Below are 11,310 nucleotides of genomic sequence, written 5' to 3' on the forward strand. Positions count from 1 at the left end.
ATAAATAGGAATCTTCAAATTGACTTTACATTCAAGCAAGAAAAAATATATATACCTACTGTAAACCCAACCGCATTCTTGGCAATCATGTCCAGATAACCTTGTTTGCATTTTTCACATGGCAGTATCCTGCGGTTTCAAACTTGAGAGCTTTCAATGCTTTGGATGCATTTTCTGGACAAGTGATAAGTGTAGGACTACTCGGCTGTTCCTCTAGAATAAATCCATCTGTATGGATGCGTCGTACTTTATCCTTATATGGTTCTAATAACTCTAAAGTCGTCTTCCGTCCATGTGCTAATAAGAATGGAGCGATCCTAGGATACTCACCCTTGAAGGGACTACCTGGATTTGTGAACTGGAATCGCCACTGGTCAGATCCTACTGGTATGATGGAGTCAAGTGTGTGGCCTTCCAGAAACTTGAATAGATCTGTTTGATCTGTGGTGAGTGTCTTGTAATTGCGTTTCCTCTGGCAGAGTGCTCCCCATAATGTATTAAGAACTCTCTTTGCAACACGACCAGCCACGCCACCCTGGTTCTTTATATTGAAGAGAAAGTGAACATACTCACCAAATATTACAGTCCCAGGAATTCTTGCTTCTCTGTCATATATCAAGGCATTTGGCTTTCCATCCTGGATTAACTGTATATCGAGACCAAGTTTCTTTGCTCGTTGTAAGTCAATGAATGTATAGACTCCCCTCTTATTCTGTCGGAAGAGAATGTCATTACCACTTACCTTGCCCCTTTGGGGCGCTCTCTGGGAGCTAGCACGAAATAATCCATACAAGGCATAACCTCTGTGGTCTACAAAGTCTTTGAGTATTTGAAACTTACCTTGTCGGATTGGAAAGTTTGCATTTGATTGCTGGATACTTGGATACAAACTTGTCACATCGTATTGCCTTCCATAGCCCTTCCATTCATTGTCTGCCCAGATAAGACCTCCCATCATTGCATCATTTATCCACTCTGCTTCGACTGGATCAAGAGGATCATTAGCTGGAACTCCTACACTAAACCGTTCGAAAAGCCAGAGAGCAGTTCTCTTATATGACCAGTTGTGGTAAGATAAGTCGATTCTTAGACCGAACTTCTTTGTAGCCTGTAGAAAGGAATCCCGCTCTTCATGGATCCTCTGGTATATTTCCTCAAGTGTTTCATATATTCCAGTTTTACGATTCTTCTCAATAGGGATGAAGGAGTAACTATCAGAGTTCTTACCTTTCTGAAACTGTCTAACTGTAAGAGACTTAACTGTTTTACCATTGTATATTGTTACTACATTATTAACCCCATCTTCACGATAAACAAAGAGAGACTTTTGTTTTCTATCTAATTTACTAGGGTGGAGTCTTCCGGGATTCAGTGCAAGAGAGTAGTGGCCTTCAGACAGGATGAGAGTTGCACGTCTGTCAGATTTGCTCTTGGAAATTCGAGTAGAATCCCCTACAATATTAAGTGCAAGGCTTCCTGCAAGTTGTTCAACCTTATCCATATATGAGACTGGAACTGGAGCATCACGATTGAGATCTAATGCCTTTTTGATATATTCGGGCTTCTTTATAGTCTCGGGTATTTTAGAGAATATACCATAGATATGCTTCAGGCATTCATACAGGCAATCATTTAGCTTCCCGTTGCAACCTCCTGCAACCGGTGGGGCATCTCTCATATAAATTATGAATCGTTCAAAATAATCAGGGTCTGCGTCATCCGGTAGTTGTGCTTCGTCGTAGTGGTCCAAGAGTGAGAAGAGGCTGGCTGGTTGGTTTCCTGATGTCCATCCACCGGGTTTCCAGTTTTCATAGGGGAGCAGGATCTGAAATTTATGTGTCGGATACCGGGATTGGAGTCGCTGTCCAAGTCTTGCTATTGCTCCTCTGGAAAATCTTGCGCCTGAATACTGTAATTCTTTGATATCCGGTCTTGTAGGTAAAGCACAGACAATCTCTGAATAAACCATTTGATGTATTTATGAATTGTGTTCAGTTGTAATATAGGTTTTTTATACAAAAAATATAAGATAACTAAGAGGTGCTTATCTTATTAAAAGGAGTCAATCTTGCTACATACACGATCAAGATCCTCTTCATCCCAGTCATCGACGATTCCATTGGCGGCTTCCCATTCACGTTCCATATTAGTCTTTGGACGTTCCTCGGGGATCTCTCGCGCTTTTCCTTTATCTGCCCTCATAGTTTCATAACCAGAGGTGGTAGGGATAATCTCGGCATCAGTATCCTCCTTATATGCTCTTATTAGATCTGCAAGCTCTTTACGACTGGGTGTTTTAGGTAAGTACCCATTATATTCTATCCAGTCCTTGAAGCGGTCTACTACTTCCCTAAGGTAGTACTGGTACTCGTCCTCAATACGTGTTGTGGGACATTCCTCTACTTTAAACACAAGTATTTCCCAGTCATAGTCGTCTGACGCGTCTTGGTACTTAGCCCATAAATCCTTACCTGTATTGTAGAGATCATTGAAGACCTGGTCCTTTGAATTCTTGACCCATGGATTACGATCCCATCGGTGTCTTTCATGCCAAGCCCAGTGTGCTTGAGTACCTTCCTTTGGTTTAGGGTCCCGGTCAACTTCTAGTTCTGTGTCAGGTTCTGGGATAGGTTGCTCTTCAGGAGCCGGTTCTGGGTCAGGCTTAGTGACAGATGCAGAAGATTCTGCAGGAGACTCAGGTTGTTGCTTAGGAACTTGGTCTGCAGTTGTAGGATCTGAGTCAGATAGCAAGTCATCTAAAACGTCATAGTCATTATCAGCTTTAAGTGCAGGTTCCTCATCAGATAGATAACAGTCTGAGAAGCTATCTATAGTTTCATCAGTATCTGACTCTATAGGAGCTGGAGATTCCTCAGGAATAGGATCCTCATTGATGACAGGTGCGGGTTTTACCTTCAAGCAATCAGGCTTAAGTGGTACTGGTGGTGGAGTCTTTTTGGAAACTGGTTGCTTTTCAGTAGGTTTTTCTTCAACAGGTTTCTCAACAACTAGCTCCACTTTCTCTTGATCTACTTGCGATTTACTAGCTGGATTATATATATTTGCCAAGAACTTCACCAAGGCATTTGGATCAGATGCGGGCTTCTCAGGAGTTTCTACATCTATTCCTTCTATGTCTATCTCGTCTGTTTCGTGGATCCATTTTTTAGTGAGAAACTTCTTGTAAAGGTCCTCCCTGGATATACTGTAAACTCGTGGTGTTGCCTTACCTACACGTATTTTTCTGCTATTTATACCCAACTCATTTGATAGGATTCTAGAAGCGTTTATCTTTGATAGGGGTGTAATGCAATGAGTTTCACAATATGAAGTATATACCCTATAAAATTCTTGAACAGGTAGGTCAGTTATATAAGTGTCCTTTATGAATTGAAATAGGGGTGGGAGAGTTGATATCATGTGATCCTGCTTAGATGTTGTCATAGGTGGTGGATTTCCATTGAAGTCCGGGTAAGCGTCTGCAATGGCTCTCAAGTAAGCATAGAATGCCTCACTGGCGCCTGGGTATTTCATAGCGTCACTGAGTTTCTTAAAGTAGTTGAGGTCTCCCTTGCGGGATGGTGACACATCCAAGAATACTGTGCGCCTATCGTCATTCTCCACTCTGAGAGCATTTTCATTGGTGAGTACAATGGTGGATATAAAGTTTTTGTAATGTGTTGGCATCTTGTATTTTTCATGGATTTCCATTATGTCGCCTGTTACCTTATCCTTCAACGATCGATACAGATTATTCCACTGGCTTTTTTCTGTAGGCATTTCCTCGAGGAGAAAAAGAACCTTACCCTGTAATTGCCCATTGAAACTTCCAAGAATCGTTTGAGGATCGCTGGTCTTATAAACAAGTTGAGTACCTAAGACACTACGTTGAATGAAATCTGTTATAATACTCTTACCCCAACCCTGTCCAGATTTCAGGTAGAGAATCGAATACATTTTCCTTCCAGCTGCCACACCGGCCAACCACTTTATGATATACTCAGTAAGATTCCAATCGCCTGAACACCAGATATCCTGAATGTGGGAGAAGATAAATTTAACTGCGAGGTGGGTTGTAGATTCAAAAGTGGATATCGGACGCAGGATATGGAGAAATCCTAGGAAGATATTGAGATAAAGTTGGCCACCTAGTTTAAAGATACGGGATTTTTGAGGGTCACAGGTAGCTACACATACAGTACTATATTCGATCATAAACCATTTGTTGATATTGAATTCAACCTTTTGTGAAGGACCCTGTTCGGATTGTGTGTAAAAGACTTTGGTAATTGGACGGATAAGTTTACTAATATTTTTATCAGGGATGTGCTCAAGGTTTTTAATTTCTGACCGCCACATGAAGACTCCATGCGGGTTGGAGCAGGGAATAAAGTAACTGCAAAGATAACCTTTAGCTTGATTAAGATCCCTCATATTCTTTGCAGCGTTAATGAGCCGTTTAAGCTCATCAATACTAAAAGCCTTCTTCTGTTCACCGAACTTGGGGATAACTTGAGCTTGAGTGCTAGTTTGGGCAGTCATTTTTTGTTCTATCAAATCGAGTACTAATTTATAGTTACCTAATCTTCAATTGCCGAATATTTTTTCCAAAGATCTGCACTCCTACCAGATTACCCTCCTGTAGTCCTGTGGTCCTGCGATTCTGCGGTCCTTCGGTTATATCTGGTTATCTTCTAGGGGTAAAAAAAAAACTATAAACCACGAACCTTTACGACTGCTCTAAATCTTCCCTTCCCCTTTTTCAAACTACATATATCTGAAATCCAAACCGCTCAAGAGCTCCTTTTACTATAGTTAGCTCTTTTCTAGTGTCCGTTAACTCTTTACAAGCCTTTTGATACGCCTTCCATTCAAGTTCACGGAGGATGCCCTCCTCCTCCAATGATTGGCCAAGAGCATCATTTGCTTTTTCCTTCTTTTCTACTGCCCTGTCGTATGCCTCTTCGGCTTTTTTATGCCGCTTCCAGAGTACTCGTTCAGCTTCGGCTTTCCAGATTGGGCTGACTTCTAAAAGATGTGGCCCGAAATTGCTACTTGGAATGTGTTCCAGAATATGGCCTACAAGTTCGGGGATTACTGATACTGCGTGTGAGGTATACATGTTATCTGTTTTTATAGGTTACTTATGGTATACCCATTGTTCAATTACTTATTTTTTCTGACGGGGATGAGACGGGGTTGGTCTTACTGGCTCTATAGACCTTCTAGGGGCTTACCTGCTAACTTACCTGGTTTGCTGTCTCACTGCTTCCAACAGATGAATAGACAGAATCCTGACTTGTTCCAGACGTTCCAGATGTGGCGGATCTGGGGGGTAAAAATAAAACTTTTTCTGGGGGGATGTCCTCTCATATTTTTTCTGAAACATCTGCCACATCTGCCACATCCGGGACAACCCTCTCATTATATCCGTTATTCCTTTCTTTTCTATTGTTTTCTAGTTATTTGGTATATATATTTGTTCCATATGTTGTCCCAGATTGTGGAGGATCTATGGGGGATTCCTGAGCCCCATAGGGGCCATATAGGTACTGCGACGGGTCGTAGACCTGGAGGTGGGTGGTGCTAGCACCACCCACATCCAGCCTGACGACAGCCGGCGTCCTCCTAGTACGCGTATTACAAAAATAAAATAGTGAAAAGAAACGTTAGTTCGTTTCTTAAATTTAAAATAATAATGAAAAGTTCCCTTTCCCCCATTATTTACCTTAAACAAGTCCAGTTTCATGTTAAAGCTGGTGTCTTACAAAAAAAACAATGTAAAAGAAACGTTAGATCGTTTCTTAACTTCAAAATATTAATAAAGTTCCCTTTCCCCCATTATTTACCTTAAACAAGTCCAGTTTCATGTTAAAGCCGGTGTCCTACAAAAAAAAATAATGAAAAAGAAACGTTAATTCGTTTCTTAAATTTAAAAAAAAAGGATAAAATTAAAAAAAAAAATTAAAAAAATAAGTAAGTTTCGAAATGAAACTTACATTACTTCCAAGAATAAGAGGCGTGAGAAAAGGGGGACGAAAGGGGAAGGGAAGGACGAAAGGGGAAGGGAGTGACAAAGGGAAAGGGAAGAACGAAAGGGAAGGACGATAGGGGAAGGCAGGATGATAGGAGAAAGGAAGGACAAAGAGAAAAGTTTAAAAAAAGATGATCCTTTTTTAAACTTTTAATATGCGTAATGCAATGCGTGATGTTTAATTAGTGCACTATTCGACCAATGTCTAATCGTAGATCATGGTCGAATTTTTTCCTATTTTGACTAGTGGCTAATATAATAAATTATTTTTATAAATTTATTCACCCATTTGATAAATATTGAATTATCATTATTTAATGCTGCACATCATGATAAAAATCTCATTGATGATGCTCATTAATGTTAAATATTACATGTTCATTTAAAATAATGAATATTATAATATACATGATCTACAAAAATGTATATATAATAAACATTTTTTCCGTGACTTCCTGATGTTATTAAAATTATCCAACTTTAACCCATAATATTAATTAAAATTCTTATTAAATTCTATAAAATAATCTGATAGAAATGTTCAGTACATGTTGCTATATCATTTTATCGGTTTAGTTTTTTCTTTTTACTATTCAATTTACAATTTATAAAAATTTGAAGTCACTTAATATTAGTGTGGTTTATAGGTGACAGCCACCATACTACAACACAAAATCTCAAATTATAAATTTGAACAAAATATTTTAACCAGCGGTATCTTGACATAGTACGTATTTTTAACGTTTGCTTCAAATTGATACATGAAATGATAAAGTTTATCATTAAAAAATATATATAAATATTTTGTTCAGCAAAATATTTTTTGAGATTGACGTACTACATTGAAGTTTTGAAAAGGAATTCAATATTGAGTGTCATAAAAAAAAACTTCGCCCGCTAATGCTTGTGCGGTGATGATCAACTGAAGAAATTATACCTGATCAAAATATTTAAAAACTATTAAACATAATTAATTTACTTAAAATTAAATACGTTGAGAACCTCACGTATTAGAATATTTCGGGCATTAGTAAAAATTGGTATTATTGATCCAATCATGATACCTGTAACTGTGCTTAAATAATTTTGTTGAATAAATTTTTTTATAGGTCTATTACAGCAAAATATACAACCTACAATTGTTAAATTTGAACATGACTACATACATTAATAGGACCACCTATTTACTTGTCTTCATATATCTTCTTCGCAAATTGATCTATTCTATGTTGCTAAATCAAATAGTCACGCACCTGATGCTAATAATAATCATGTTTGATGTATCCCAAATTTAGTCTTCATAACGAATCAATAGCTAATAACCATTAAATACTATCTTACAATAGTCATAATTGTGATTAAGTTTTTTTAGAACATAAATTTTATTATTTCATAATTTCAAATAATACATATATACCAGTGTTGGCCATTGGCCGTTTGGCCAGGCTTGGCTATTGCCTGTTTGACCATTTGGCCATGGCCAAATGGCCAAGTTTTAAATTTTGGCTGGCCAAAAAATGGCCAAAAATTTATATATATAAATATTAAAAAAAAGTAACTACTTAAAATTTGTAACATTTAAATTTAATTATTTAATTCATTTTTATTATAAATTTAGTTAATTTGAAGTATTTTCATTAACAAAAAATGGGGCATCTAAATTATCAATAAAAATGTTTCTTATATTCCATTTAGCTTCATTATCTAATGCAGGATGTGTTCTATTTAATAAAAATTCATCAATATCTATATCATCATCACAATGTAAATCAGTTACAGCACTCAACTCTGCTTCTTTTTCCTGTAATAATAATTGCCTCCATGTATTAATTAGATTATTCCAATTTAATGAAACCTGGAATTCATTATTTTCACCTTCTTCATCTGAATCATCATCTTGAGTGTTAGAATTTTCTTTTTGGATTTCTAAGTTAATAGGATTTTTTTCTTAATTCTCTAAATTTGTATTATCATTACTATTAATAATTATAGGAACTATTGGTTCAGCAATATTTTCTTTCATTTTTTGTTGTTGAATAGTTTTCACTTCATCAACCCTATGTTTATATGAAATTGCAGCACGTAATTTGCTCATTTTAAGTGTTTTTTCATACTATTTAAAAAATAAATTATTTATTATTACATTAAATTATAATTTTTTTATAGATTTAAAATAATATTATTTTACTTACATTTAATCTATTGCGCCTTTTGTATGTAGAAATCCCATATTTGACCAAAGCCTTTCTACTGATGCTGCATTAATACAAATTCCAAAAATTCGTTGTGCGACATATCCAAGTTCTTTTGCTAATGGAACAACAAATCTCCAATATTTTAAAATATCATCTTCAAATTGATTACTTGTTTGTTCATCAAAAGGATATATACCTCTTCTAAAATTTTCATATTCACGTAAAATTGATTTTGAAATTGTTTTCATCCAAGCTTCGTAATAATAAATTAGCCACTTACTAAGATATACATGATTTAAATTTGGGATATTATCTTTAAATTTTGACATCTTGTATTTAGGATGTAAGAGCCATGATAAAAGTAAAAGTGGTTGTTCCCAACTTTGCCATCTTGTTTGAAGTCGATCAAGTATTTTCTCACTAAGTTCTATATCATCATAATCTTTCCAAAATTTTATAAAATATCCAAATCCATGCAGTACTTCATGCAGTCGTGCTTTATCACATTGTAGAATATCCAAAATTATACAGTATGATTTAAGTATTTTTACAAGTTCTGAAAATGATTGCCACCAGGTTTTGTCAAGTAGAATAGAAGAAATATTATTAGGTAGATATAATATATTATCAGAACTTTGATGAGATGTTGATTCTCAGGAGATTCAAATTTTGAACCTAAAGTCTTTAGAAAAATAGAAATAAATTATTTTCAAATGTTATATAAAAATAAATAAAAATATATTATAATACCCGTAATGCCCCTTTTGATTTAATTAAAGTGCGAAAACATTCATAATGGCTATTCCATCTTGTATCATTTCCAATAGCGATTTGAACATATTTTCCATATGATTCTTTTTGTAAAGTTCGAAGCTGTCTAATAAAATATTTATGAAGTGATGATTTAAAGTAAAGCACAATTTTTATTGCCTTTATTGATACTTGCTTAAATTTTTCAGATTCTTTAAAGATTTCGCCTACAAAAAGATTCATCTGATGTGCGAAACATGGAAGAAACGTAATATGCACATATTTAAGTCGAAGCCTACATCTGTTAAAATATAAAATATAATTAATATTTACATAAAATATTAAATAAATATTTTAATAACTTAATTTTTAAAAAAATATACAAATATACCGTGCAGCAGCATAACTTGAAGCACTATCAGTTACAACAGAAATAAGATTAACTCCCATTTTATTAATTTCCTTAAACATTGTTTCAGTTTTTTCAATAACTTCTTTCCATCTTTCTAATTCACTGCTTACATCTACTGCTTTCCAAATTATTACTTTCCCTTCTGATGTAATAAAAACAGAGCCAAGAATATTCTGATTTAACACATTAGTCCAACCATCAAAGGCTAAAGTAACACTAACAGAATCATTCATTAATTTCTTAGTCATTTCATTTTCAAGAATTTTTGATTCATCATTTAATATACGTCCTCCTAAAGTTTTACGTTCTGGTAAAATTAATGCTGGATTTAAAAAATGAAAAAGTTCTTGAACTTCCTTATTTTCCACCCATCTTAAAGGAAAACCTGCAGAAACTGTTGCTTGAATCATTAATTTTTCAAATATAGTTTGTTCACCCTTTGTAAATGATCGAGTTGCAAGTGGTCTAGTAATGAAAGACTAATGAAAGAATCAAGTGTACCAACTGATGAATTATTGCTGCCTATATAAAAAAATATTAATAATAGTTTTAATATAAAATTATCAAGTATTATTATTAATAAATAAAATAAAAGATAAATACTTCTCAATGATATAGAAGTTATAGCACTATGAATTGAACCAGTTGATTCTCTACGCAATCTTTTTGAACTTACAATATTTTCGTCAAATTCATTAATTTCCATTCTTTTTGTTTCCGATGCAAATAATTCAAAAAATATTTCAGGATATTTATTTTTAAAATGTTGACATTTTTTCAAGTAATTTCTAACTCGTTCAGTTTTAAATGGAAATTTTTGAAGCAATGCATTCGGACGGCCATTAACATATCTACACGCAATACAAATACAATAATTTCGCCAATTATCAGCTTTTTCTGATAATATTTCCACAAAGGTTTTAAAATTAGCAGCCATTTTATTTATATTTTATTTGTTTTTAGTTAGTGAGTTAGTCAGTTTTGAACACAAAAATCAAATTATAAATACCGGAAAAAAAAGATGATAAAAAAAAAGATTGCTGATCTTGGTCAATCTGGCCGATTTGGCTGTTAGCCAATCGGCCAAATCGGCCAAAATTTGCTATTGGCCGCGGCCAATTTCCAATGAGGTTTTGGCCACCAATTTTGGCTGTTGCCCTTGGCCAATCAGGCAAATCGGCCAAATCAGGCAAGCTAGTCTTTGGCCGTGGCCAAATGCCAACACTGATATTATATACTATATATGTAGAGGTAGGCTCTGAATCTGGTCAATCCGGTCATCCTAGGATCAATCCGTCTAATAGGCGGATTCGGATTGATCAGATGAATCCGTCAAATAGACCGGATGGATGACCGGATATCCGATCAATCCTATACGGGATCGACAAAAAATTTTCCTTTTTAGGAAATTTTATGTTACACGACCGGAAACTAAATTTAGAAAAACTGGTTTTTGTGGAACGGGTATCGCCATAAATGGAAACGATCGACATACCCGTGCGTCACGTGACAACAATTAAATACCTAATCATAAATTCCGGCTGAAATTAAATGATCGGCGAAAAATATCCTTTTTAGGATTCTTGTAAAACCAAAAATTTCATTTTTGCTGGGAAACAAAATTTCCTTTTTTGGATTTGTGTAACGTTACTCATACCCTAAAAAGGATAATTCCATGCCGATTACTTAATTCCGGCCGGAATTATAATCAATCCAGTCAATCCGCGGATAATCCAATAATCCGATTTTTTTAATCCGGATTGATCCGTCACGTGATCATCCGGATGACGGATTGACCAGATTCATCTGGAGCGCACCTCTACCCGGTTAAATATGGCACACCGGACTGGACAGATGTTTAAACGTAAAAGCTAAATCATTTGACGTTTAAGGTTAACTGCAAAATTCAAATGATTTGC

The 11,310-nt window shown here is 35.2% G+C and overlaps 4 protein-coding genes across 4 annotated transcripts; all 4 read right to left on the reverse strand.

Annotated features, from left to right (window-relative positions):
* Positions 1-85: 85 nt before the first annotated feature.
* On the reverse strand, positions 86-1,969 carry OCT59_001094 (uncharacterized protein; the record flags this gene model as incomplete). Its single annotated transcript, XM_066139307.1, has 1 exon — positions 86-1,969. One exon carries the CDS (start codon positions 1,967-1,969, stop codon positions 86-88), a length of 1,884 nt encoding a protein of 627 aa, XP_065988723.1.
* A 2,793-nt stretch (positions 1,970-4,762) lies between these two features.
* On the reverse strand, positions 4,763-5,122 carry OCT59_001095 (uncharacterized protein; the record flags this gene model as incomplete). The annotated part of the gene is made up of 1 exon (XM_066139308.1): positions 4,763-5,122. The coding sequence occupies one exon, from the start codon at positions 5,120-5,122 to the stop codon at positions 4,763-4,765; it is 360 nt and encodes a 119-aa protein (XP_065988724.1).
* A 2,530-nt stretch (positions 5,123-7,652) lies between these two features.
* Positions 7,653-8,129, reverse strand: OCT59_001096 (uncharacterized protein; the record flags this gene model as incomplete). Its single annotated transcript, XM_066139309.1, has 2 exons — positions 7,653-7,960; positions 8,012-8,129. 2 exons carry the CDS (start codon positions 8,127-8,129, stop codon positions 7,653-7,655), a joined length of 426 nt encoding a protein of 141 aa, XP_065988725.1.
* Positions 8,130-9,348: 1,219 nt separating this feature from the next.
* Positions 9,349-10,328, reverse strand: OCT59_001097 (uncharacterized protein; the record flags this gene model as incomplete). Its single annotated transcript, XM_066139310.1, has 2 exons — positions 9,349-9,870; positions 10,068-10,328. The coding sequence occupies 2 exons, from the start codon at positions 10,326-10,328 to the stop codon at positions 9,349-9,351; spliced, it is 783 nt and encodes a 260-aa protein (XP_065988726.1).
* Positions 10,329-11,310: the final 982 nt, after the last annotated feature.

The sequence above is a fragment of the Rhizophagus irregularis genome, chromosome 1 (assembly GCF_026210795.1).
Source record: "Rhizophagus irregularis chromosome 1, complete sequence".
NCBI lineage: Eukaryota > Fungi > Glomeromycota > Glomeromycetes > Glomerales > Glomeraceae > Rhizophagus > Rhizophagus irregularis.